The 27,630-nt window shown below is 51.9% G+C and overlaps 3 protein-coding genes across 3 annotated transcripts; 2 read left to right on the forward strand and 1 right to left on the reverse strand.

Annotated features, from left to right (window-relative positions):
* Positions 1-1,158: 1,158 nt before the first annotated feature.
* Positions 1,159-1,755, reverse strand: LOC134562211 (zinc finger protein interacting with ribonucleoprotein K-like). The gene has a single exon (XM_063419633.1). The coding sequence runs from the start codon at positions 1,753-1,755 to the stop codon at positions 1,159-1,161; it is 597 nt and encodes a 198-aa protein (XP_063275703.1).
* A 2,768-nt stretch (positions 1,756-4,523) lies between these two features.
* LOC134562091 (zinc finger protein 239-like) lies at positions 4,524-8,159 on the forward strand. The gene has a single exon (XM_063419549.1). The coding sequence runs from the start codon at positions 4,584-4,586 to the stop codon at positions 5,346-5,348; it is 765 nt and encodes a 254-aa protein (XP_063275619.1). The 5' UTR covers positions 4,524-4,583; the 3' UTR covers positions 5,349-8,159.
* A 9,074-nt stretch (positions 8,160-17,233) lies between these two features.
* On the forward strand, positions 17,234-26,768 carry LOC134562212 (serine/threonine-protein kinase pim-2-like). The gene is made up of 9 exons (XM_063419634.1): positions 17,234-17,335; positions 21,157-21,338; positions 22,914-23,013; positions 24,085-24,285; positions 24,400-24,870; positions 25,000-25,050; positions 25,234-25,600; positions 26,246-26,425; positions 26,662-26,768. The coding sequence occupies exons 1-9, from the start codon at positions 17,234-17,236 to the stop codon at positions 26,766-26,768; spliced, it is 1,761 nt and encodes a 586-aa protein (XP_063275704.1).
* The last annotated feature ends 862 nt before the right edge of the window (positions 26,769-27,630 follow it).

Genomic DNA, 27,630 nt, shown 5'->3' on the forward strand with positions numbered 1-27,630 from the left:
ATGGCAAACCTCATGGCATGGACATGGACACCCACGGACTTGTCCCCTAGGCCACTTGACACCATCCATGGCCAAGTCCCTCTTGTCCTCATGCATGGCCATATACCCCCATGTCACCATCTGTGTCTGTGACCCCCCCATGCCCAATATCCCCATCCACAGCCATGTCCCCACCCATGTCCATGTCCCAGGCCCCATGCCCAACATGTCCCCATCCATGTCCTACAATGTCCCCAGCAATGACCCACAATATTTCCATCTGTGTCTTAGATCAAGGTTTTTATTTTTACCCCAGTGTTGGGTGAAAGGATGAAGAACAATGAACAATGAACAACGAAAGAAAATCAAGGTCAAAATAAAAGGATTTACGTGTCCATGCTGGCTGAGTATCCATGTGCTTGAGTGGCTGGAAAGAAACCTTTTTAGAGGCTCCATTGTCCACTCCATTGTCTCCAAAATCTTAAGATTTTGTCCCACTCAGTCACCATTTGGTTCTGGAAGATGCCTGTGGAAGGGTCAGAAAGAATTAGAATCATGGAATGATTTAGGTTGGAAAAGACTCTTAAGACATCCCAGTATTCCTTGATGCTTAAGGAAGAAACAATAGGATGCAAAAGGTGGGATTTCTTGAGGTCAAAAGTAAAAAAATTCACTATCCCGAATGAATTCCTGATGCTGGTCTGCATCCCAATAGATTTTTGTCCTGCTGTGCCCAGGTGCCCCCAGGGGCCCAGGAAGATGTGCAGACCACCAGCCAGCTGTCTTCCCACCATGGATCACCAGGACCGTGGATCTCCAAGGCTCTGCCCAATGGGGCTCACTGGGGATCATCCAATGGGCTCCTCCAACGGGGGATGGAGTTGGAGCAGTGCACAAAGCTCTTCCCGCACGCGGGGCACTTGTAGGGCTTCCCTTCCTGCTGCCTCCATTGCTCTTGGGTCATGGCACAGCTCTGGGACAAGCTCTTCCCACACTCACGACACTGTTAGGGCCTCTCTCCGCTGTGCATCTGCCGGTGGACAAGCAGCTTGGAGTGCTGGATGAAGCTCTTCCCACATTCTGAGCACGTGTAGGGGCATTCCCAGTGTGCACTGTCTGCTGCATGATCAGGCCAGAGCTGTCACAGAAGCTCTTCCAGTACTGCCCACACACACAGGGTCAGATTCCAGTGCAGAGCATCTTGTGGCCTTTCAGGTGAAAGCTCTTTCTGAAGCCTTTCCCACATTCCCCACACTCATAGGGCCGTTCCCCAGTGTGGATCCTCTGGTGGACAATCAGGCTGGAGCTCTGAGTGAAGCTCTTCCCACATTCCCCACACTCATAGGGTCGTTCCCCAGTGTGGATCCTCTGGTGGACAATCAGTCTGGAGCTCGTAGTGAAGCTCTTGCCACACTCCCCACACTCATAGGGCCGTTCCCCAGTGTGGACTCTCTGGTGGATCATCAGGTGAGAGGTGTCTCTGAAGCGCTTCCCACATTTCCCACACTCACAGCGCCGTTCCCCAGTGTGGATCTTCTGGTGCCGGAGCAGGCTGGACTTTGCACAGAAACTCTTCCCACATTCCGAGCACTGGTGCCGCTTCTTGCCATTGTGAAGCTGTTCATGCACCACCAGCTCAGAGCTCTGGCCACATCTCTGGCTGCCTTCCTGGCACAGGGTGGGTCCTTCCTCCTTGGAGCACCCTGGCATGGGTTTGGAGCCCCTCCTCGGGCGGGATCTCAGCACCTTTTCCTCCCCATTGCATTCCTCTGCCATGGAGCCGCTCAAAACAGCCTCTTCCACAAGGTTCTGCTGAGGGGATTTGTCCTCCCTGGCCTCCTTGTCTGGGGGAGGAAGGACAAGGACAGGATGGGATTTGCCTCCGTGCCAGAGGCAAGGCCAAGGAGATCCCCCCAGTGCATCCCCGGCAGGACGGCGTCGGCAGCGGGGTTGTCCTGCAGCCGGGGCCAGGCTGGGCTGGGAGATGGAGCAGGAGAGAGGGGCAAAGGGGCACTGACTTCCTCCTCACCTGCCTGGGGATCCGCAGGAATCCTCCTCTTCCTCACAGCCTTCTCCTCCTCTACCCAGCCAAAGTCTGGCACTGGGAATTCCTGGTGTGGGAAAGACATTCTGTGAGTGCATTGGCTTTGAAGGTCCTGCTTCTCCAGAAGTCACCGCATGTCTGGTGTCCATAAAATCCTCTAAAAATCGAGAAGGAGTCCAAAAACACTCTCGCAGGACTTCCCTGTTTCCAGTGTCCTTACTCTGGGGTTTAAGGGGGTCCCTCTTCTCAGAGCTGCTGTGGGGCCCGTGGGTCCTGGGCATCCCCCCTCTCCCGGCTCCTGCTTCAGCTCGCTCAGGGGGTTTTGGGGCTGCCAGGGATCATCCTGCCCTGATTCTGACTCGGCTCCCAGCTGTCCCAGGGTCCCCTTCCTCAGCATTCCCCCACTCCAGCCACTCAGCGCTTCTTCCCCCACTCCCCGACAACACTTTCACGCTCGGGGGGCCCGGACCCCCCTCATCTCCAGCCTCCACCACCCCTCCACAAACACTCCACTCTGCAATCTGCGAGCTCCAAACCCCACATTCCTTCCCCTCCCACACCCCACATCCCCCCAAAAATAAAAAGCCAAAACCCCCCAACCGTACCGGGGATCCCGGGATAGATTTGGGGCGAGCTTCCCCTCCCCGTCACCTGCGGGCTGCCGGGCAATGCGATGCGGTCGCGCCCAGCGGAGCTGCGGCCTCAGCGGGCTCGCCGTGGAACACCGACCCTCTCCTGCTGCCCCTCCTCGCGGTGCTCGTCGTGTTGCTGCTCCTCCCCTTCGTCTCTCCCTCCTCTTCCTCCCGCCCCTCCTCCGCCCCCAGCCCGGGCCCCCCTTTCCCGCCCGCTCTGCCCCGCGGCCGCCGCAGCGCCGCTGTTGGGTAGGGGGAGCCCCCGGGAGCCCCCGGGGATGGGCGGGGGGCTCGGGGCTCCCCCCAGGGCAGACCCGGCCGTGCCGTCCCCCTGCCCCCCGAGCCCAAACTCCGCTCCCGGGGGTGCCTGGCTGCCAGGGGTAGCACAGGGGGGTGGGAGTGGGGAGCGCTGGGCGCTGCGGGGGCAGCTGCAAGCCAGAGGTGTTTCCCATTGCTTTTTCTCTCTGACACCGCTTTCCTATTTCTCTGCCACACACTTCTGGTTCAATGGGAGAAACGAAGCACACTCCTCTTAAACTGTTAAGCGTTTTAATAAATGATAATAAGGGTGCACAGTGTCCCCAAACCCCCTACCCATCCCTGGCGGGGTCTCCCCACCCAAACGCCGGTGCTGCAGCGGCCGCGGTCCGGGGAAATGGGGAGAAGGGGGGTCGTGCTGGTGGTGGGGGAGGAGGAGGAGGAGGAGGAGGAGGGAGAAAGGAGGAGGAGGAGCCGGAACAGGAAAAGAGCGACGGAGTTCGACCAGGGGCGCGCAGAGCCCACCGCACCTCCGGCCCCCGCAGCATTGCCGGTGACCAGGGAGAGGGAGCTCACCTCAAATCTGTCCGGGGGTCCCCGAGAGGTTTGGGGTTTTTTTTTTGGAATGGAGTTGGGAGCTAAGAGATTCCAGAATCGCGCGGGAATTATCTTTGCATGTGCCTGGGAGGTTTTTTGGGGAGGAGATGGGGATATTTTCAGATCTTGCAGGAGTGCAAAGCTGAGCCGTAGTTGCCCCTGGGGGGATTTTGGGGTCCCACGCAGCGATCGCGCGGTGCCGGCGGGGCGGGACGTTGGTTTTGGGGATCCCGGGAGAGGCGGGGATGAAGGGCGGGAGGCCCGGAGTGGGGAGCGGGGCGATGGCAGAGCTGGGGCAGCTCCGGCAGCCTGGAGGGATGGTGGAGGCTGGAGATGAGGGGGGTCCGGGCCCCCCGAGCGTGAAAGTGTTGTCGGGGAGTGGGGGAAGAAGCGCTGAGTGGCTGGAGTGGGGGAATGCTGAGGAAGGGGACCCTGGGACAGCTGGGAGCCGAGTCAGAATCAGGGCAGGATGAGCCCTGGCAGCCCCAAAACCCCCTGAGCGAGCCGAAGCAGGAGGCGGGAGAGGGGGGATGCCCAGGACCCACGGGCCCCCCAGCAGCTCTGAGAAGAGCCCAAAGGAAGGACACTGGAAAGAGGGAAGCCCTGGGACAGTGTTTTTGGACTCCTTGATTTTTAGAGGATTTTATGGACACCAGACATGTGGTGACTTCTGGAGATGGACTTGAACAGCAGGACCTTCAAAGCCAATGCACTCACAGAATGTCTTTCCCACACCAGGAATTCCCAGTGCCAGACTTTGGCTGGGTAGAGGAGGAGAAGGCTGTGAGGAAGAGGAGGATTCCTGCGGATCCCCAGGCAGGTGAGGAGGAAGTCAGTGCCCCTTTGCCCCTCTCTCCTGCTCCATCTCCCAGCCCAGCCTGGCCCCGGCTGCAGGACAACCCCGCTGCCGACACCGTCCTGCCGGGGATGCACTGGGGGGATCTCCTTGCCCTTCCCTCTGGCACGGAGGCAAATCCCATCCTGTCCTTGTCCTTCCTCCCCCAGACAAGGAGGCCAGGAAGGACAAATCCCCTCAGCAGAACCTCGTGGAAGAGGCTGTTTTGAGCGGCCCCATGGCACAGGAATGCAACGGGGAGGAAAAGGTGCTGAGATCCCGCCCGAGGAGGGGCTCCAAACCCATGCCAGGGTGCTCCGAGGAGGAAGGACCCACCCTGTGCCAGGAAGGCAGCCAGAGATGTGGCCAGAGCTCTGAGCTGGTGGTGCATGAACAGCTTCACAATGGCAAGAAGCTGCACCAGTGCTCGGAATGTGGGAAGAGTTTCTACACAAAGTCCAGGCTGCTCCAGCACCAGAAGATCCACACTGGGGAACGGCGCTGTGAGTGTGGGAAATGTGGGAAGCGCTTTAGAAACACCTCTGACCTGATGATCCACCAGAGAGTCCACACTGGGGAACGGCCCTATGAGTGTGGGGAGTGTGGGAAGAGCTTCACTCAAAGCTCCCACCTGATTGTCCACAAGAGGATCCACACTGGGGAGCGGCCCTATGAGTGTGGGGAGTGTGGGAAAAGTTTCGCTGTCCAGTCCAGCCTGCTCCGGCACCAGAAGATCCACACTGGAGAACGGCGCTACGAGTGTGGGAAATGTGGGAAGCACTTCAGGGACACCTCTGGCCTGATGATCCACCAGAGAGTCCACACTGGGGAACGGCCCTATGAGTGTGGGGAATGTGGGAAGAGCTTCACTCAAAGCTCCAACCTGATCCGCCATAAGAGGTTCCACACTGGGGAATGGCCCTATGAGTGTGAGGAATGTGGTAAAGGCTTCAGAAAGAGCTCCCACCTCAAAAGTCACCAGATGCTCCACACTGGAATCTGACCCTGTGTGTGGGGGCAGTGCGGGAAGAGCTTCCATGACAGCTCTGGCCTGATCATGCAGCAGACAGTGCACACTGGGGAATGCCCCTACACGTGCTCAGAATGTGGGAAGAGCTTCATGCAGCACTCCAAGCTGCTTGTCCACCGGCAGATGCACAGCGGAGAGAGGCCCTAACAGTGTCCTGAGTGTGGGAAGAGCTTGTCCCAGAGCTGTGCCGTGGCCCAAGAGCAATGGAGGCAGCAGGAAGGGAAGCCCTACAAGTGCCCCGCATGCGGGAAGAGCTTTGTGCGCTGCTCCAACTCCATCCCCTGTTGGAGGAGCCCATTGGATGATCCCCAGTGGGCCCCATTGGGCAGAGCCTTGGGGATCCACGGTCCTGGTGATCCATGTTGGGAAGTGTTGGGGATTACATTTGTTTCTTTTTCACTTACAGAATTTTTTTCCCATAAGTTGCTAGAAGTCTAGCAACTGTGTGCTTGATTTAAAGAAAGAAGTGTCTAAAGGAGATGGCAGCACCGGGCTACACCTGTTGTTTTTGGGTCTCTGAGAGTTTCCCTCAGAGGGGGGAGATAAGTGGAGTTTTGGGGGAGGTAAAGGGCAGAGCTGGGGGCAGCTGCTCTTGCTCTGGGAGAGAGGATGTTCGGGCTGGTGCTTGCTGCGGGAAGAGCTCGCGGTCACCACTGCATCTTGCCCTGGGAAATTGCCATCATCTGCTCATGTGCTCGTGTGCCCAGGGATTCTGAGCTCGCCTCCTCCTGCCCTGCTGGGCCCGCCGTCTCGCCATCACGGCCTATTCGGGGCTGCTTTGAGGCTTTCTGCTACTCTGTAGCCCTGCCCTGCCCTGCCCTGCCGGGACATCCCTGCCGCTCCAGCTACCAGCGCAGAGCTTCTGAGCTCATCCACCAGCCCAGGGCTTTCCACCCTTCCAGCTTGGTCTCTTGGAGTCCTGCTGGGCCACCGGGATCAAACTGCCCCAGGCTTTGTGAAAGAAAGCCCTCGAGGTTCCTGGTTCTGTTTATTATTAATGTTATAGTTCTTGTTTGTTTGCTTTGTCATACCTACAGTTGGCCGGGGAATCAGCCAGAGTCAAGACAGCACTCAATATGAGTTAAAAATCTTGCTCGTTTATTCAGCTATTTGGCTTACATTTATACTGTGCTAAGCATATCATGCGCCTAACTCTGAACATCATTGGTTAAACCATAGTGTTCACACATCCTTGCAGTAGACATAATTGGTTCAGAAGCTCTGTCCACGAGGCTAAATGCTGCAAATCTTCCCTAACTTATGGTCAATGCATCCTGTCTAGCATCCTGTTACAGCTATTGTTCCAAGCTTTACTTCCTCCTTATCCCATCTAAGGAATGGTTCAAGGACGTTTCATCTTCTACTCATCCCTTAAGCTAAGAGCAGGATTGTGCACATGTCCCTGCTTTTCCAGCCATGCATCCACAACATACCAGTGAAGAACTGTTCTTCCTGGCCCCATCCTTCTGCCTGAAAGCCCCCCTTCATTTTCTACATCATCATCGTTTGGAGGGAGAGGATTTGAATTCTCCACCCCTAGGGAGGTCCTGCCCTTCCCTAGCAGATTCCTGTCTGTCAGACCAAGAAAGGAAGAGAGCTGGCTGGTGGTCTGCACATCTTCCTGGCCCCCTGTGGGCACCTGGATGCAACAGGACCCCAAGGGGACGTGGCCATGGATGGTGACATGGACATGGATGGAGACATGGGGGTGACATGGACACGAGTGGGGACATGGAGGGCCAAGACTGGGGGCATGGTGGGGATACGGGCATGGGTGGGGACATCAGGGCACACGGACATGGGTGGGGACATGGGCTGAACTTCCAGGGAATGTGGGGGATGATGGTTTTAAGTGAACTCAGGGCTCTTGGGAGGGGCATGGGGTGCTGTGTCATGGACACTGAAATTCCAGATCATCCCAGCGTGTGCCGTGGATCCCAGAGGGGAATTCCCAAGGCTCCCAGGTGCCGGTTCTGCCCTGCTGCCCAGGGGAGCTGTGCCCAAGGGGCAGGTGACAAGGTCCTGAAGCTGTGTAGGCTGACAAAGCAGACAGCAAAGGTTGGTTTGCTGGACATTTTCCAGCCCATTGCCAGCTCAGAGCAGAGGGAAGAAAAAAAAGGAAAGTGAGTCCCTGACAGAATCCCAGAACCATTGCAGTGGGAAGGGCCCCTGGCCGTGGGCTGCAGGGCCAGGAAGGAGAGACGCCTCTACCCCAGTGAGGTGCACATGAGACCATAGCACCAGAACCTATGGATTTTATTTAAGATTTATTTTATTGAAGGTTCTAAACAATTGTGTAGTAGTTGACTTTCACTAGAATTTATTTTCTTTAATTATAAAATTATAATTGCTTGTAAATAGTTATGGTAAGTTTTTAACCGCTTTGACGTAGGATAAAATTTGTAAACGCTTTGAGCAGTGTAAAAGGGGAAGAGAGGCTTTCACAAGATGTAAGTGCGCTTGCAAAGGATGTATTTTAATATATGATTATTATTGCAATGTATATTTCCAAGATAGCATAAACGGAGAGCAGAAGAGCATAAAAGGAGAAATAGCAAAACTCCTTAAAGTGGCATCAGAGGACCACCCTAGACCTGCGACGTGTTCAACTCTTGAAGTGTGCAAGGTTGCAGAAAATCTGAATTAAGATTGTGGTACATCTGCAACGGTATAAAAGACTGCAGACTGAAGCAGTGGGTGTGTAGTGGCTTTGCCAGGCCCCTGTGTCTTTTGCTTTCTGTTTTATCTCTTATTATGCTTTATTAAATCTCTTAAAAATTTTCAGCGGAGTGTGCTTCGTTTCTTATACTGAACAAGACATGTGAGGTAGAGAATTAAGAAAGAGGTGTCAGAGAGGAAAAGAAACAGGAAATTCCTCTGGCTCGGGCTCCGCAGCTGCCGGGCAGAGCCACAGCGCCCAGTGCTCCCCACTTCCACCTGTTAAAAATGACATTATTTTATAAAAATAACATTGGGTTCTTCATTTATGTATTAGCATGGTATTATTATCACACGTTTTAAAATATGGTACAAATTATACCTCTTTTTATTCCCTTGTTGATATAAAATAAAATAAAATAAAATAAAATAAAATAAAATAAAATAAAATAAAATAAAATAAAATAAAATAAAATATGATGTGATATGATATATAACATAATATAATTTAATATATAACATAACATAATGTAATGTAACATATATCATATCATATCATATATCATATCATATGGTATAAATGCCAATCCACTTTGCTAATTGAAATATAATTTGGTTTATTAAAAAAGTCAAATTACAGAATTTCGGTAAAACCAACAAGCGGAGTTACGGTGACGATAACCCGGGATCGTCAAAGGGTGAACAGAAAGCAGCCTCTGTCGCACTGCAGTCCCTCAGTGTTCACCAATTGGCCTCGCCTGGGGTCCAGGTTTTATACACTTTATTTTGCCCCTGGCATAAGATTTCCCTACAGTTCTTTGTTTCCCTGGAATAGTTATTCGAATTTATCGGTGTCACTGGTCTGCTAATGGGGTCTCCTATGGGAGGGAGAAGTGTCAATTTGGGTCCTCCCGTGAGGGAATGGGAGCCGAAATTTTGAATGGACAGATGTTCTCCTCCAGTGATCAGCGAGATGGTGGAGCTCTGATGACTCTGCTGCCTCTAGAGGAAGAACTGATTGCTTATTTTAATGTTCCTCCTTTCTGATGCCAATGACAGTGCCCTGGGTTCCCAACATTTCATTGTCTCCTCCTAAAAGGTGGTTTCTGGGTGTTGCCTGCCTTGGAATTTGTCAATTCCGTGGCTGGCTGGAACTAAGGTTACATTTCATGTGACATATTTACAGTTTGTGTTTATGTTTTAACATACTATAATCCATAATATCCATTCCACCGGGCAGCAACTGACAGAACAAGGGGACACAGTCTCAAGCTACGTCAGGGAAGGTACAGGTTAGATATTAGGAAAAAATTTTTCACTGAAAGAATAATAAAGCACTGGAATTTTCTTCCCAGGGAGGTGGTGGTGTCACCATCTCTGGATGTGTTTAAAAAAAGACTGGACATGGCACTTAGTGCTATAGTCTAGTTGAGGTGTTAAGGCATAGGTTGGACTTGATGATCTTAGAGGTCTCTTCCAACCTCATTATTCTGTGATTCTGTGATTCTGTGATAAGAACACGAATTAATGCACCATATTGACCACAGGGAATATTATCCTGATTTTGTGACTTCAGAGAAAGTGGATTTGCAGGTATGGGAGTGATTTGCCAAAGCAGCTTCAGGCAGGATTGGGAGCTGAAATACTAAAATCCCCAAATTCTGCTGTCCTGGAGGCAACCTGGGCTCTGCCGGGGGGAACCCTGGATCCCTCCTGCACTGAACACACACCTGGATGTGCTTATTGCCTCTTATGGGTCATTGTCACACTAATTTTTCCAAGCTTTGCCTCTTCCTGCCCCCTGGCTTGGCTCAGGGAGGGGTCACAGGTGTGCAGACTCTGGTCAAACACCTTTCCCAGCTGCTGGCTCACCTGTCTCTGGTTTTCCCTGCAGATCTACCAGGGCACAGCACAGATCCAGTGAGTGATCATTGCCCGTGAGCACCTGGGCAGGTACAAGGCCTGAGGGATGCCCCAGCTCCAGGCCTGCTATTCCAGGGAAAGGGATTGTGCTGCATTTCTCCATCAGAAGAACATGGGAAAACCCCTTTTCCATCCAACTCCTGTTCTTGTGCCTGACCCAGCACAGGCTCTGGGACCCCATCCATGCCCTGAGCTCATTCCACTGACTGATCATCCCAAACATCCCTAAACCCCACAGGGATCTTAGCGCTCTTTCCAAATCTCCCTTTGGCTTTCAGCAGCAAAGGAGACAAAACCCTTCCCCAGCAAACCTGGATGAGCAAACCTGATGGTTGGATTTGGGCTGTTTCCATGTTTTTAATGGCACTGATCCACTTGCTTTGTTTATTCCTGGGGCTTGGGTGATGGCAACTGGATCAGCCTCAGGGAACTTAAAAAACCCCTGACTTTTCCTCCTGTGGAAGGGCCCAGCTGGCTGTGGCACTTAGGCTCCAGGGCCCCAGTTCCCAAGATCCACAGTAAACACTGTAGGTTTGGAGCCTTTCAACAGCCAGATCGCAAGAAAAACTAAAGTGAATCCTTATTTCCCATGCCTCGAGCCAGAATTCCTTGTTACGGGTCCGTGGTAATGACGGTGTGTGAGGGAGGCTACGTATGTGCTGGGAGGAAAGGAGAGGGATGGGGCAATGGGAACGGGAATGAACTGATCCTGTGGAAAAGCGTGCAGGAAATGGGCTGGGTTTGAGCATGGCAGTGTGGGCTGAGCTGGGCCTTGCCCTGATAGGGGCCAGGGCTGAGATTTGTGCAGCGCAGAGGATTTCCCTGGAAAAAGGCTGTCCTGGAGTCCCTGCCAGGGCCCAATAAATGCTGTTGGTGTTGATGCGCTGATCCCACACTCCTCACACGCTCTGCTGGGATCCACTGCCTTGTGCTGGTCCCAGCATGGGACAGGCTTGTGGGTGGGACTGGGGTGGGCTGGGAATGGACAGGGGAGGATGGAATGGGGGTGGAAGTGGATGAGGACTGTGCAGAGAAGCCACACTACCAAAAGCCAGTGTCCACCAAGGAAACAGGAGTCTTACAACTTGATTCTGTGAAAAATGTAGTATGTTAATTCATACTCTTATAGTTAATGAAATTTATTGAAAACTATAAAACTGTATATATATGTGTGTTGTATGAAAATATAAGTTTCAGGACACCCTGTAACATCTTGTTAAACCAAATTATGAAAAGGCAGGCACCACCCCAGAAATTTACATTCAGAAATAGACAAATGGTTTACAGGAAAACCAGCAGCCTCCTCAATCACCGGGAGGAGACCCATCAAGATGAGGTGGCAGGGCTATCAACACCCCCATCCGACACCCTCACCGAGCATCAAGCATCATCATCCATATCTCGACCATTCATCAGCCAGGAGGATCTATAGAAACTGGACATTAACATATGAACTGAGAGAAAGAACTCTTTTCAGCTGAGCCTGAGACACCCTTGGATTTGAATAGCTAGCTGGGAAACAAAGGGAAATATGGGGAAATATTGCCAAGGGCAGAATAAAATGTATAAAAACCAAGCCCCGAACTGGGAAAATTTGTGAACCTTGGGGGAGACAGCAGACGGCCAGGTTCTGTGTCTCACGGTTCACCCTTGGCATTTTCCTGGGAAAAAGACTGTCGAGTATCTCCGCTATTGGTGGGTTTATCGAAATTCTGTAATTCGATCTTTTGTTAATAAACCAAGTTATTTTAATTGGAATATAGTATTGGCATTTATAACAATTTTGGCGCCCAATAGCGGGGCCTGTTTTGGAAAAACTGTGTACCCCCTGTGTCTGACTGGGAGGTGCCCTGCTGTAAAAAGCGGCTCGGCAGATTGGGCTAAGTCCAGCAGAACCAAATGGCTAAACGAACCCAAAAACCACAACAGCGGAGGGGTAAAAAGGACAAGCTAGCTGGGTGGGCTCTGGAACTTAGCAGGGGCGTCCCTGGTAACAGCGGTATTTTTTTCACTCGTAAAAATCGACGTGCACGAAGAACCCACACGAGAAAAGGAGACTGTGAGTATCGTGTAGTTGGGTGGGGTGACCTAGCAAACGAGAATGTGTGTATGTGTGTGTGTGAATGAGACGTGATATTATCACGAAGCGAGAGCGGACCCTGAAACCGCGGTTCCACTGTCCCGCGAGGGGCGTGGCCGGTTGACAGGGAAGCGTGTGATATTTGTGTAATATTTGCGTGAGTGTTTCCCAACGGGGGGTTGGTGGTCACCAGGGGTCTTGAAGGAAAGAGGACATCCCTTCAAGTTCAGGGACTAGTAAGCCTTCTTGGCCGCGACCAAAGGGTCCGTTAATTTTTTTGGTGGCGGTTGTAGAGCCCGCCGTTAAATGAACCTCCACGGAACGGTCCTCCAGTGGACTACTAAGTTAACGGCACCGAGTTCGGAAAAACTCGAGATTTAATTTTTGTGTGATAACCCATCAAACTTCTGCGCCATGGGAAGGATGGGGTCGAATGTCGGAAGAGATCGGGAGGATTCCTTAAGGGAAACCTCAGCGGGGGCTGCTTTTGAAATCCCTTGGAAAAGTCCATTAGGAAAGTTGTTGCAAGATTGGCAAGAATGCCCGATTAGGAGAAGGGCATCTAAAGATCGGATGATTTATTTGTGTATGAATGTTTGGGGAGGAAAGGAGATAAGACCAAATCTTATATGGCCTGTGTTTGGTACTTTTGACGAATAGGCATGGGAAGCTCTGTGGGAACATGTAGCGAAGAAGAAAAGGAGAGAATTTGAGGAATTGGCATATGTTCTGTTATGGTATTGGGTACGAGTATAACTGTATTCTGAACAAAGGGAAATACGGAATAAACCGGACTACAGGATAAGCTTCTCTCACGGCTCGGTGGCCAACATGCTGTCTGCCCCAACCCCCACCTCTTCCTCCTCCTCAGCCTCCTCGGTGACAGTGGAGCTCTGAGCTCAGCGGCCACTCCAGAAACCTTCCTCCCACTCAAGGGAATCCCCGAGAGGGAACCCTGTCCCCGTTTCTGGTCCCGACCCCGTACCCTGGCCACCAACGCTAAACTATGGAGAGAAAGGGAAGAAGGGTAAGGAAAAGGAAGGGCGAAAAAATAAATTAAATAATTATACACCAGGTGAAGCCCTGGCTGAAACCTGGACCCCTGAGGGAGATCTAGGGGAACCCGAGGGAGTTTCGGGGTGGGACAGTAGGTGCGGCAGCAAGAACAATCCGGGAGGAAACATGGGGAAAAAGACATTTAAGCTAGACACTGGAGCAAAAGAGAAATTACCGAATGTGAATTGGGATGCATTGGAGAACAATTGGTGGTGCTGGGACGCGTACAAGCCAGAATGGGAGAATTCGCGCAAATCCACAAAAAGAGAAAAAGATATAAAAAGGACTTAAAGGAATTTTGCTTAATCTTTTCTTTGGTGGTGGTGGATCTTTTTACTTCAGGCTGGATACATTTTGGAGACTCCCTAGAATTGTGTACTTTGCTTTAAAGAGTTTTTTTTCGAATGAGATCGGCGGAGTTTCTTAGTTTTTTTTGCTAGCATGGGAAAAAGGAACTAAACCCCCCCCCGCAAGCGGCAGGGCGAATTCGGTTCCTGGTTGCCAGGAGACAAGGGCAAAGCGGCGGTTTTTTTTTTTTAAGTGACAGCAGCAGCTGCGCAGCAGGGCACAGCGGGGCAGGTGGGATTCCTCTGTCCGTGGCAGCGTGGAGCCGTCCAGGGCAGAAGGTAGCCATGTATAGAAGAGCAAGAATTGATAAGAGATTGGGAAAAGAGACCAAGAATGAGAGCCGTAATTGACTAGGGTCTTAAAAGCTGTAGCTAGGATGTGTTTTGCAATCGGATAGAATTGATAAGGTAAAAAGAAGGAGTTTTAAGGAGTTTTTTTTCCTTGGCGTTGTTTATATAATAGTGAATGTTGAATACTTGGAATAAATAAATAAAACTTTAGAAAAGGACAGGATTTTTCCTCTTTGGTCACCTGAGTTTGTAAGTTATAAACAAAAGGGTTAGAATTAATTTGTCTTATATTTTAAAAGGGTGCAGATTAGGTTTTTTGGGATAGCTTACTCTCCCTCCTTTCTATTATTGACTGTTGTCAAAAATCAGCCACCAGAAGTCACACCTATATATCTCTGCGGGAGAATGGAGATATGGGATTCCCTGTTTCCATAGGTTTTTGAGATAACTTTGAAGACTCATGTGTTTTCCACTAATTAGAACTGTGTTGATGAGGCTCAGTGGGATCACCCTAAAGACGGATATGAAAGCTTGCTTTGTAGTTATTAACAATGTAGAAAGTTATATATTTTATGTGTGAAAAGTACATGTGTGGCTGGTTTTGGATGCCTAAGATTATGAACACTTTAGTTACCTGTTTGTTGCTTGTGAGGGTTTTGTGCAAACTAAAATTTGTCTCATTAAACAAATTGGGGAGAAACAAGTCCCAGCACTGGGCTCTCCACATCCTTGCTGCTAAAATTATGGCAGATGTGGCTCATTTATGTTTGAAATAATTGCTGCATTTTGAAGTTAGATTGTTAGCTTGAGTATGAAGTAGAGATATGGCATTTGTGTTGGCAGACAATGTATTACAAGGGGGTTTTTTTGCTGCTTAAGTTTTTTTAATGTTGAAGCATGTGACCAGTGGAGTCCAAATTAAAGCTACTTATAAGAAGTAGTAGTTAAGAGGCTGGAAACTAAATCTTTCTGCTAGGATGGTATTAGAATGGTAGCTAGATTCAGGGCACTTGCTGGATGGTAGCTGAGAACTGGAAGCTGAGAACTGGAAGGTTTTTTTGTCAAATATTAACTTCTGCAAGTTGATTGTATGCAATGGGGAACACATCTTGTTCATAATGTTGTTCAGGTCTTGTTGCCCAGAAGTGGCTGTAAGGCCAGGCTGGATAGGGCTGGTAGTAAAGTGTCCCTCCCTGTGGCGAGAGGAATGGAATGAAATAAGCTTTAAGGTCTTTTAAGCCACATATATGCACAGATAACTCCTTCTGCTTAACGGGATTATTGGCTGTGATTTCTCTGTGTTGGTAGCAAAAAGTCTTTTCTTTCTTTTCTGCAGTCCCTATTTTGTATGTATTTTGTCTGATAGGAACAGGGATTTTCATTTCTAATTACTGATTTCTTATAAGAAGATATTTAATGTTGTCCCTTTGAGATTATGTCTTCTTTACCTGCCCCTCAATTTAGAAAATGTAAACCTTAAGGTTGTCTTGATACCTGAATTTCAAAAATGGGGAGTAAGTGATTTCTGTGTCACATGTATTAAATATGGTTAATATTTGCTTGTGGTCCTTCAAACGATGTATTTAGGTTTAGTAATACACAAGAATGGGTAGCAAATACAGGAGTTTTGCTTTGGTTTAAGGAAAATAGTCATAGGTTCACTCGAGTTTTGTTTGTTAATAGAGGCTAAGTTTGTGGAAGTTTTTTTGATGACTGGAGTAAAAAGCAGTAGTATCAAATGTTCTGGCAATTGCACTGGATAAGGCTGTCTAGTTACTGGGGCCTGAAATTTTAAAGTGACTCTTAGCCTTGGAAAACTTTCCAGTATTTTAAGTTTCAAATTTCAGCAATACAGGGTATATTACAGAGTATTTTGATGCATTTTAACTATAGCTTTTGATGCCTTTCATCCAAAACAGATGAGTTAGTCTTGCTACTCTATTCACTTCTTTTGATAAGAGCTAAAAAGCTCAGACACTCAATGAGTTACAACTCTGATGTTCCTTGTCTAAATTTTTTTGTGTCAAGTGTTAAAGTTAGTCTTAAACTATAGATATGGGAAGTGTCTGAGGTGATGCCATTTCGATAAAAATCATGTAATATGTGTAAAGCAAAACGTTATATTGCTGCTTGTGTTATGTGTACCTTTTGTTCTTATCGCATCTGTATGCTTGGTTTATTTTGAGAGGTTGAGATATTACATATGTTGTAAAGGATTAAGATCTGTCATTTGTGGAAACAACTCTTTCGCTTTTCTATGCCTTGTTAAAATATTCCCCAAGATTATGGTTGGGATCTTAAGTGTTATCTCGTTTAAATACAAATTTTACTTAAGTAGCTCTTCTTCATAAGAGGCATATTACCTAGAGATAGACTGTGGGATTTAAGGTTGACTTAGAGTGTATTTACATATTGTGTAAAACCCAGGCACAGATGGGCACTTTTGGATGTATCAGAAGCATATATATAGGTGTTGTTTGTCTGTATTATTATTATAAACCTTATTTAATAGGAGGTAAAATTCCCTTTCTATTAGTTTTACTTTCTCCCTATAACAGTACAAAAAGGAGGTTTTGAATTGTATTTTAGATTGTTTGCTGAATTGTTTTTGTATGAAAAGGAGATTCTGAATTGTGTGTTGAATTGGTTAGATTTTGGATTGTGTGTTGGATTGTTTTCGTATAGAGATGAATGTGTGAATTATGAACTGGAAAACTTATTCTAATATTCAGATTGTCTGAATAATAGCTGTAGCAGGCATTCTTCCTGTAAAGCATTTCTGTAGATTTTTCAAATGTACTGTGCTTATTTAAATTTACATTGTGCATGGATTCTTAATTGATAGATTTAATTTAAAGCAAGTTACGATAAAATTGCAAGATTTTGATTTATATATGATTGGATAAATTTTGGTAAAAGAAGTTACCCTCATATGACAAAGGTATAGTCTTTTCTAACCCCTCAGTTGGAGGGTTCCCCTGTTGTGTCCCTTTTACAACAGGTGCCGGTGTGAAGAGACATAAGGAGGAGGAACTACAGCCCCAGGAGACCAGAAAGTGGAAATATACCTCTGTGGCAGATGGCAGACGAAACTTCAGTTCGCTGCACAGAGTCTGGATGCCCCTGCAATCCCTATATCCATTTCAAATGCAATTATTGCCTTGAGATTTGGGTGGTGCACTGCAAATGGGGGTGGAAACCACTGGGGTTATGCCAAAGTGTTCTGAGGAAGCACAAAATTTGACCCTGTGATTCTTAGACTGTGCCACACGTCTGGGGTTGATAGAACCAGATTCTCCTGGGTAGTATTCAATATATAAAAAAGGGATTAAAGGGAAAATTGGATTTAAAGGCCCAAGTGTTAGCTACTGAGTGCCGACGAACTAATAAAGTGCCTTGTGTGGCAGAGCCTGTAAAGTTGTCTCGGTGGGGAGCCTTTAAAAGGAGATACGCCGTTCGAACAACTCCGAGGATCTGAGCAGAAAATCCCTGCTGTCGCGAAGATGGTTTTCCCCATTGTTGGATGCTACCCAACAGACGCTGGGCTAGACAGAGGGACACTTCTGCGGATCACTCTAGGGAGTGTAATCCAGACTGTGTGCCCGGTGAGGGGCCAGCCCTGTGAAAATATGGCTTAGCTGAAAGTCACCCCCGCTAAAACCCAAGTAAATACTCCGGCTCCACACTTGCAGAAAGTAATAAGCTGTCACTTAAAAGCACTCAGGGTCATGGGAATTGGAAAAATCAGAAGAAAAAGTATTAAAACAGACATGGTTCAGGAATCACTGGTCAGATGTGTTCCTTCTGAAGGGAAGGTATTAAAAGGGTGAAATACACTGAGGAACGGAGACATCAAGGAAAAAAGAAATGATTATAAGTTTGTAGAATCAGAAGATGATGGAGATGATGCGAACATGAATTAAATAGTTAATAAAAGAAAAGAAATGGGGGAATTGTGAAAAATGTGAAATGATTAATTCATGTTCTTATGGTTAATGATAAATTGAAAAATTATAAAACTGTATATATATGTGTGTTGTATCAAAGTATAAGTTTCAGGATACCTTGTAGCAGTTGGTTAAACCAAATTATGAAAAGGCAGGCACCACCCCAGAAGCTCACATTCAGAAATAGACAAAAGGTTTACGGGAAAACTGGCAGTCTCCTCAATCACCGGGAGGAGACCCATCAAGATAAGGCGGCAGGGCCATCAACACCCCATCTGACACCCTCACCGAGCATCAAGCACCATCATCCATATCTCGACCATTCATCAGCCAGAAGGATCTATAGAAACTGGACATTAACATATGAACTGAGAGAAAGAACTCTTTTCAGCCTAGCTGGAGACACCCTTGGATTTGAATAGCTAGCTGAGACACAAAGGGAAATATGGGGAAATATTGCCAAGGGCAGAATAAAATGTATAAAAACCAAGCCCCGAACTGGGAAAATTTGTGAACCTAAGGGGAGACAGCAGACGGCCAGATTCTGTGTCTCACGGTTCACCCTTGGCATTTTCCTGGGAAAAAGACTGTCAAGTATCTCCGCTATTGGTGGGTTTACCAAAATTCTGTAATTTGATCTTTGTTAATAAACCAAATTATTATTTTAATTGGAATAATGGATTGGCATTTATAACACTCCCAACCTGTCCAGGCTTCTGGAACAGCCCCAGCTCTCGCACTGCCCGTTTCTGCTCCCCCCATTCCCGGGTTTGCCTCCCAGCGCTGCTGGTACCCGGCGATCCCCACGTGTCTCTGGGCTGACAGTGCAGCCCCTGAGCCGGGCAGAGCAAGCCCCACCACGGGGGGACCCTGCATGCCCCGCTCCCTGGGCAGCCGCGCCCAGCCCCGGGCACAGAGCTCCGCCAGCCCCCGCCGCCCCCTCCCCAGGGCTCCGGGGACCCCCGCAGCCGGGGCCGGGTCTGAGCGAGGCGGCCCCCGAGCCCGGCTGCGTGGCCAGGGGGGCACGGGGAGCCCGGGGCCTCTGTGCCAACGCTTCCCCCGCTCTCCCTTAACCTTTGCCCGGCCCAGCCCGGCCCCCCGAGCCCCAACAGGCCCCGCACGGCCACGGCCGGGCCGCCCCGCTCCCCTGCGAGCCCGGCCACACGGACCCACCTGCGCCAGGGCCCACGGGCCACCGAGAGCTCCCCGGGCCGCCCGGGCCTGGGCCCCGAGCACAGAGCTCTGCCCGGGGGGCTCCCGGCCCAAGGCGGCGGCTCCGGGCCCGGGCGGCCGCTCCCGGCTCCCACAGCCCGCCCGGGGCCGCCCCGCCCGTGCCGGGGCTGCGCCAGCGCTCCCCGCACCCAAGGGGGTTCAAACTGCCGGGGGCATCTCATAAAAAAACATTGCCCGTATCCCCTCTCAAAACAATAAAATCCCAACCAGCCATCAACCCCCACAAAAAATAATCCAAAAACAAACCCACAAACTAACCCCTTCCACCCTGCCCTCCGGCGCCTTCGCAGGGACCCCGACCCCGCGGGAATGCCCCCGGGCCGGGACAAAAAGCTGCTCCCCTGGAGGCGCTTTGAACACCCACCCGCGGCCCGGCCCTGGCACACGGCTCCCGGCAGCTGCCCCGCTGTCCCAGCCGGGCCTTTGCAGCAGGGAGGCTCTGCGGGACCCCCGGGTTGTGCCCCCTCCCAGGCCCTGCCCGCCCCGGGGCTGACCTTCAGCCCGGGCTCTCTCGCTGTCCCGGCTCCTGCAGAGTCCCCGCTCGCAGTTCCTTGGGCCCCTGGGCTCTCCTCTGGGGGTTGAGGAACAGCCGGCAATGCAACCTTGCCCTGAAAAGGAATCATTTTGGTGCTCCCTAGAGAGGCCAAAACTGAAACTTTGTTCCTTTTGCCTGGGTGCAGAGACCATCAGGGCATTTTCTGCACAGAGTTCCAGCCCCCAGCTTTTGTTGAAGGAGCTGCCTACCAATGTCACGCTGCCAGGAGCCTGTCCTTGCTGTCACCTGCTGTGGCTGGGCATGAACAGAGCTCCTGCCCTTGCATTTCCAGCTGCTGTGCAACCAAAGCTGAGGGATCTGCAGCTGCCTGAATGCAAAAACTGCAATATGAGCCACTCTCAAGGGGGAAATCTCCCCCTGCTGTGCCAGCCCGTGGCAATGCTGCCATTCTCTGCTGTTGCTGCAGCACTCTTGGGTCTGGCTGAGCAGGAAAGGTGACCCTGAGCCAGGAGATTTCTTTGGCTGCAGCAAAGCCTTGGAATGCAAAGACCTTCCTGATGCTGTGCCCTGAGCCAGGATGGAATGAGCCACCAGAGCTGAGCCTAAATTTCTTACAGAATTCACAGAATGACTGGGTAGGATGAGACCTTCAAGAGCATCAAATCCAACCCATGCCCCAAACACCTCAGCTTAACCTGGGTTAGTGCCCTGAGTGCCTCATCCAATCTTTTTTTAAACACATCCAGGGATGGTGACTCCACCACCTCCCCAGGCAGACCATTCCAGTACTTTATCACTCTCTCTGTGAAAAACTTCTTCCTAATATCCAACCTGTATTTCCCTTGGGGCAGCTGAAGACTGTGTCCTTTTGTTGTGTCAGCTGCTGTCTGGAGAAAGAGACCAAACCCCACCTGACTACAGCTACCCTTCAGGGAATTGTAGAGAGCGATTAGGTCACCTCTGAGTCTCCTTTTCTCCAGGCGAAACAACCACAGCTCCCTCAGCCTTTCTTAACAGGGGTTTTTGTTCCAAGCCCCTCACCAGCCTTGTTGCCCTCTCCTGGACGTGCTCAAGCGTCTCAATGTCCTTCCTAAATTGGGGGCCCAGAACTGGACACAGCACTCGAGGTGCGGCCTCACCAGTGCCGAGTACAGGAGAAGAAACACTGCCCTGCTCCTGCTGGCCACGCCATTCCTGATCCAGGCCAGGAGCCATTGGCCTTCTTGCCCACCTGCCCACACTGCTGCCTCATATCCAGCCTGCTGTCCAGCAGTGCCCCAGGTCCCCTTCCCTGGCTGCTGTCCAGCCACTCTGTCCCCAGCCTGGAGTGCTGCAGGAAGTTTTTGTGGCCAAAATGCAGGACTCAGCACTTGCACTTATTAAACTTCATCCTATTGGACTCTGCCCATCCATCCAGTCATTCCAGGTCTCTCTGCAGAGCCCTCCTACCCTCCAACAGATGGACACACGGTCCAAGTTTAGTGTCAGCTGCAAATTTACTAATGAAAGACTCAATCCCCTCATCCATGTCGTCAATAAAAATATTGAACAGAACTGGCCCCAGCACAGACCCCAGGGGAACACCACTGGTGCCAGCAGCTGGATGCAGAACCTTCACCACCACTCTCTGGGCCCAGCCATGCAGGCAGTTCTTAACCCAGCACAGAGTGCTCCTGTCCAAGCTGTGGGCTGCCAGCTTTTCCAGGAGTGTGCTGTGGGAGACAGTGTCCAAGGCCTTGCTGAAATCCAGGTACACAACATCCACTGCCTTTCCCGCACCCACCTGGCGGGTCACCTGGTCATAAACGGAGACCAGGTTGGTCAAACACGACCTTCTGTTCTTAAACCCGTGCTGGCCGGGTCTGATAGCCTGGCCATCCTGTACGTGCTGTGTGATGACACTCAGTATAAGCTGCTGCAGTACCCTACTGGGTACTGTGGTCAGGCTGACTTGAGCTGTGGGATAAGGATTTAACAATTCAAACTGTAAAGCAGGTATGTTTTATTTCCATCTGGGACACAAGGGGGATTTTCCACCATACCTGCGTACCTGGTTGAGACAGGTTTAAGGTTTAAATACACTCAGATCCCACAAAACAACCCCTCCCTCCCCGCCCATTCTCTGCCCACTCTCTGCCTCCTTGCACTTCCTATTATAATTAGCCTTCTCTGGTGCCACATCTCCTGGTGGTTGCAGGCTGGGGTCTTCTGATGAAGTAAGAGGTCTTCCTCAGTTGTTCACTGTTTGACCTCTTCCTCTGGGCAGGTGCAGTGAAGGTTTGGCTAACTCCCAGGTCACTTTGTCCTGGCCAAAACCACGAGCCTGGTTCTTTCAGATTTCTTAAGCCACAGGTTCTGCTTTATGGGGTTTTCACTATACCTAAGTCTTGCTTTACTGAGTTTTCACAATATACACAATATACATCTTATCTCTGTGGCCTTTACCTAGCAACTAAAACCTCATGTGTTCTGTTACAAGTTGTTTTTCTGCTTTTACAGGATTGCTAAATAAGCTGTATATTTCTGCTTCCCCTCCATCTGCTTAAGCACATTAAATGCTTCTAAAATTCTGAATTTTAGATATGTTTCCCATATCAAACTGGCCTATAATTACCAGGATCCTCCTTTCTACCCTTATGGTGTAGGGGTCACACAACACATTGGCCAACCTCCAGTCCTCTGGAACCCCACCAGTGAGCCAGGACTGTTGGGAAATGATGGAGAGTGGCTTCACAAGCTCATCTGCCAGCTCCCTCAACACCCTGGGCTGGATCCCATCTGGGCCCATGGATTTTGAACATCCAAGTGGCTCAGCAGTTCTCTGACTGCCTCCTCCTGGATAACAGGGGCACCATTCTGCTCCCTGACACCATCTACCAGCCCAGGAGGGCAGCTGTCCTGAGGACAAGCCGTCTTCGCCTCATCTGCAGTTCCTAAGTTCTCTCCCACATCCAGTAGAGAACAAAGGTTGGTCCTACCCTTCCTTTTGCCATTAATTTATTTGTAAAAACATATTTTATTATCCTTTACAAAAGTTGTCAAAATGACTTCAAGCTGAGCTTTGGCCTCCCTAATATTTTTTTTCCTACATGTTCCCTTAAATACTTCCTGAGAGACCTGACCCTCCTTCCAAAAATGATACATCCTCTTTTTATTCCTAAGTTCCTCTGAAATCTCCTTGCCCATCCAGGCTGGACGTTTGCCTTGTCAGCTCATCTTTCAGCACACAGGGACAGTCTGTTCCTGTGCCCTCAAGATCTCTGCATTGAAGCACACCCACCTTTCCTGGACTCCTCTGTTTTTAAGGGTTCCTTCCCAAGGAACTCTCTGAATAAGTCTCCTAAAACGGCCAAAGTCTCCCCTCCAGAAGTCCAATGTAAAAATCTTTTTGATGTCCCTCCTGAATTCACCACATATTGAGAACTCTGTAATTTCATCATCCCTGTGCCCCAAGCAGCCTCCAAGCACCACATCTCCCACCAGCCTTTCTCTATTTGCAAACAACAGGTCGAACATAGTCCCTACCCTGCTGGCCTCACTCATCCACTGTCACAAAAAGTTCTCCTCCATCCACTCCAAAACCTTCCTGCACTGCCTCTTTGCCGCTGTACTGAGTTCCCAGCAGATGTCTGGTAGGTTAAAGTCACCTACGAGAACAAGGGCTGGTGATCCTGAAACATTCTCCAGCTTCTTAGAGAAGAAGTTGTCCACCTCTTCTTCCTGCTTGGGTGGACGATAACAGACTCCCAGTAGGTACCCCTGGGAGCCCGTCCTGTTTGCTTCGGGTAGAACAGGAACAATGAAAACCTTCCCAATGGCACAACTCCCCAGCCCACATGGGGAAAGGAAAGAAAAAGTTGTCAAGTTCTCAAAACCTTTCTCCTGCTTTGCTGCAAGACTCCAGCTTCACACATGTTGTGGAAAGTCAAGAGAAGCTGCATGGGTGGGATATCTTGTGACAGATGGTGCAACTCGTTCTCCAGGAAAGGTTCTTGGAAAGAGCAGACAGGACTGTGGAGAAGATTCTGGGAAAGCTGAAATAGCTTTTCGGAAATGAAATGAAAGTGGAAAGAAACAACCCAAGATATTTTCCTCTGTTTATTTCTCTGTCCCACTTTCCATCTTAAACTACTTCTTCATCTCATTAATTCTAAATGGGTCTCACCTCTGACATCCAAGACTTGGCAAGATTTAGACACTGTAAAATACCATGAGCTACATCCAGTTTGCCTTCCCGTTTTTCTTGGAAAGCAATGCCGGAGACACAAGTGCAGTGCTTGGGTCAGGTTCAAATTCTGCATTCAGGGAATGTGCTGTGACAGTGTCTGACCCTCAGCAGGGACAATGCACAGCAACAGCCAAGGGGATTCCTCTGTCACTGTGCACGAGTCAAGACTGGGCCCTGACTGAAAACGGCGAAGTTCCCGTGTTTGGACAGGCTCAGGGGCTGCCCCGGGGAGTGCAGGGCTCGGTGCGAGGCAGAGGGGGCAACGGAAAAAACTGACAAGGGGACAAACGGCCCTGGAGCTTCAGTTGCAGCAGCAGCAGCGGCAGCAGCGGCAGCAGCGGCAGCAGCAGAGAAGAAAAAAGCGGTTTTGTTGACCAACCCGTGCTTCCCCTCTCCCTCTCCCACAGTCCCGCAGCCTCTCCCTTTCCCAGTGTCCCCCTCCCAACCCAGTCTCCCTCTCCCCTGCTGGGCCGGGCCATGCCTCGGGCCCACCCCCGGCCCCGGGCGGGGCTGCCCCGTCCCTGCCCCCGGGCGTCCCGCCGCGGTCTCGCCTTCGCCCGGCTCTGGCAGTGCTGGCGATGGCGCTGCTGGGCGGGCATCAGTGCCTGGGGCTGGGGCAGCATTGCTGGCCTTTGGCTGCGCCTTTACCGAGCCCAGCCCAGGCCCCGGCCCCAGCCCCGGCTCGAGCCTCGGCCCCGTCCCCGGCCCCGGCCCCGGCCCCGGCCCCGGCCCCGGCTCGAGCCTCGGCCCCGTCCCCTGCCCCAGCCCCGGCCCCGGCCCCGGCCCCGGCCCCGGCCCCGGCCCCGGCCCCGGCCCCGTCCCCGGCACCGGCTCCGGCCCCGGCCCCGGCCCCGGCCCCGGCCCCGGCCCCGGCCCCGGCCCCGGCCCCGGCCCCAGCTCGTCCCTGGGCCCGCAGAGGACACAGGCGGCGCGGCCGCTCCCGCCGCCTCCACTGCGGCTTCCTCAGCCCAAGCTCCTCCGCTTGGCAGCGCGGCCGCTGGCCCTGAGCCGCTGCTGTCCCGTTGCCAGGAGCAAATGCCTGGGGATGCCCAGCCCGGGCCGCTCGAGGGGCGCTCGGGGGCCGTTCCTGGCCCCGGGCCGAGCGCTGACAGCCGCGTCTCGCCGGCAGGGAAGGCGCAGCACGCCCTCCAGGAGCAGTACCGCCTGGGTTCGCTGCTGGGCCACGGCGGCTTCGGCAGCGTCTGGGCGGCCACACGGCTCTCAGACCGTGCCCCGGTGAGCGGCAGGGCCGGTGGTGGGTGCACGAGGAAGGGGCGCAGGAGGAGGAGGAGGGTGAAGGAGAAGGAGGCTGGGGCTGGGCAGGGCAGGCAGTGAGCTCAGCCTGCTGCTCCCCTTGGCTTGCAGGTGGCCATCAAAAGGGTGCCACGGAACCGTGTCCGGCATTGGGGTGAGCTGGTGAGTGAGCGGGGCCAGCAGGAGAAGCTGGGCCATGCCGGGCAGGGTGGAAGCCGCCAGGACGCCTGGAGGGAGAGCGGGCGTGGGGCCAGCAAAGGGTGCAGAGCATCCCGGGCTGGCTGAGGGGTCCCTGACCCCTGGCACGGCCTCAGCCTCACTGACAACATTGTGCTCCTCCCACAGCCCAACGGCACCAGCGCACCACTGGAGATCGTGCTGCTGCACAAGGTCTCCACTGGCTTCCCTGGTGTCGTCCAGCTGCTGGAGTGGGTGGAGCTCCCCAAAGACATCATTATCATCATGGAGCGCCCGGAGCGTTCTCAGGACCTCCAGCATTTCATTCGGGCACGGCGGTTCCTGTGCGAGGAGGTGGCGCGGGAGCTGTTCCGCCAGGTGCTGGAGGCCGTGCGGCACTGCACCAGCTGCGGGGTCCTGCACCGCGACCTCAAGCCAGGGAACATCCTGCTTGACCTGGCCACCGGGCAGGCCAAATTGATCGATTTTGGCTGTGGCACCTACCTACAAGACACAGCCTATACTCACTTTGCAGGTGAGCCCTCGCAGGGGTGTGCTCCCCATTCCAGACATCTCCTGGCCCAACATCTCACAGCCCAGCCTGGGTGTGGCTCTGGGGATTCTCCCTTTCCCTGCCACTCATGGCACTGAGTCTTCAGCCCAGTTGCTTTTGAACACAAGTGGGTGGGGGGACCAGCTTCCAGCCCTGCTGGCAGCCTTTGCCAGCCACTCTGCCTGGGACTGGGGCTGGGGCTGGGGCAGCCAGCCCAACAGAAGCACCCGTGGGTGGGGGTGGCTGAGAGGGGAGCCAGAACATGTGCACCAGCCAGTTTGGGGAGCAGGTGAGAAAGGGCTTGGACTGCCGTGATTGCCTGGTTTGCTTTGGGTTCATAATGGTTTTTGGGGCAATGCAGGCAGGGACGAGTAAGGCATGGTTTTTCCCCAGCACTGAGTGGGTTTTGCTTGTCATGGTTGGGCCTTGCCAGGGCTTCCACTGCCACCTTCCGACACCAGTGGCTTCTTTTCCAACCCTAAGTTTGTACACAAGTCCCAGGTGCTGGCCAGAGGGCAGCAGGTCACACCACGTCCCACTGGGGCAGCCCCTGCATGCCCAGGGATGCTGGGGCCAGGCTCTGGGAGCAGCAGCATCCCCCTGATGAACTCCATCTGTATTCCATAGGAACACCGTCATACAGCCCCCCGGAATGGAACCAGTTTGGCTGGTACTATGGACAGCCAGCTACCGTCTGGTCCCTGGGCATCCTGCTGCACCAGATGGTGTGTGGGGAGCACCCTTTCAGGAGGGGCCACAAGATCAGCTGGGACCATCAGCTCTCGCTGCCACCACGGCTCTCTCAAGGTGAATCCTCATGTCTGGGCATGGGGGAAATGCCAGTGCTGGGAGACAGCAGTGGGCTGTGGCAGCTGCTGAGGAGGTGGCACGTGTCCTGCTGTCCTGCTTTCCTCCAAAACAGGGAATTCCTGGGAAAGTTTAGGCCCAGCTCTGAGCAAATGCAGCATGGCCTGAGAATGGGAACAGTGGGGCAGACAGGAGCCTTCTCCAACTGACCAGCGGTTTCTGGTTTCTCTCGCCAGAGTGCCAAGATGTCATCCGGCGGTGTTTATCCATGCTGGATGTGGACCGGCCTTCAGTAGAAGACCTGTTGTGTCATCCCTGGATGCAGGATAGTCATCTGCCATAGAAGAAGGGAGAGAGCCACAGAAACAGCGATGCAGGGCCCTGGTAAGTTCCAGCTCCACACACGCCTTGGCAATCAGAAGCAAAGGACCCAGACTTTTTTGTCCTGCCTGTGTCACTGCACAGGGGTCATCAGATGGGAAGACACAGCCCCTGTGCTGGAGCTGAGCTGCTCTGCCCAGCACTGCTGGCTGCCATCCCAGCTGCTTTGGCTTGTCCTGGGTCACTGCCAGCTGGGGCCCTGGGCAGAACACTGACAGCCTGGTCTCACTCCCAGGGAAAGAGAAGCAGCCCCTGGAGAAGCTGTGCCAGGTGGGGCTGCTGCTGCTGGAGACAGCCAGGACAACATCAAGGATGAAAACCTCTTCCTCGACCAGGCCACCACAAAGCTGAAGATGATGGACTTTGATTCTGGCACCTTCTTCAAAGCCAGGCTCCACAGTGAATTTGCAGATGAGTGCACACACAGGGGGATGCTCCCAGATTTGGGCATTGCACAGGCTGGCCGGGAAACAAAGGTTCCCCCTTTTTCTGGGGTGGGAGCAACTGATTTTTCAGTGGGCGCCAAGCTGTATTTTGGCAGGGCTGGGGGGCATGAGCTGGGGTGGGTGTGAAATGGGTGTGGGGTCCTGGCCCTGCCAACAGCCCCCAGTATCCACTGTGCCATTTCGCTCATTTTCCCTTTTTGTCTGTAGTCTATTTTCGTTAATTTGCTGTTTGTTTCTCTAAAGGAAGCGTTCTAGGTGGTGTCCAGTCTGGATGGGGAAGTGCTTGGGACCAGCCGTGCCGTGGATGGGCCGTGCCCTTGGAGAAGGCTGAGGACATCGTTTGGGAGCAGCTTTTCTTCCAGCGGCGGATGGCATCAG

This window comes from Prinia subflava, chromosome 26, assembly GCF_021018805.1.
Source record: "Prinia subflava isolate CZ2003 ecotype Zambia chromosome 26, Cam_Psub_1.2, whole genome shotgun sequence".
NCBI lineage: Eukaryota > Metazoa > Chordata > Aves > Passeriformes > Cisticolidae > Prinia > Prinia subflava.

Coding starts and splice junctions, on each gene's coding strand:
- LOC134562211 (XM_063419633.1), bottom strand. CDS start 1,755: ATGGCAGAGGAATGCAATGGGGAGGAAAAGGTGCTGAGATCCCGCCCG.
- LOC134562091 (XM_063419549.1), top strand. CDS start 4,584: ATGGCACAGGAATGCAACGGGGAGGAAAAGGTGCTGAGATCCCGCCCG.
- LOC134562212 (XM_063419634.1), top strand. CDS start 17,234: ATGGTTTTCCCCATTGTTGGATGCTACCCAACAGACGCTGGGCTAGAC. Junction 21,339..22,913: donor CTGCTGCAGTACCCTACTGG/GTACTGTGGTCA, acceptor TGCAAACAACAG/GTCGAACATAGTCCCTACCC. Junction 25,601..26,245: donor AGCCTATACTCACTTTGCAG/GTGAGCCCTCGC, acceptor TGTATTCCATAG/GAACACCGTCATACAGCCCC.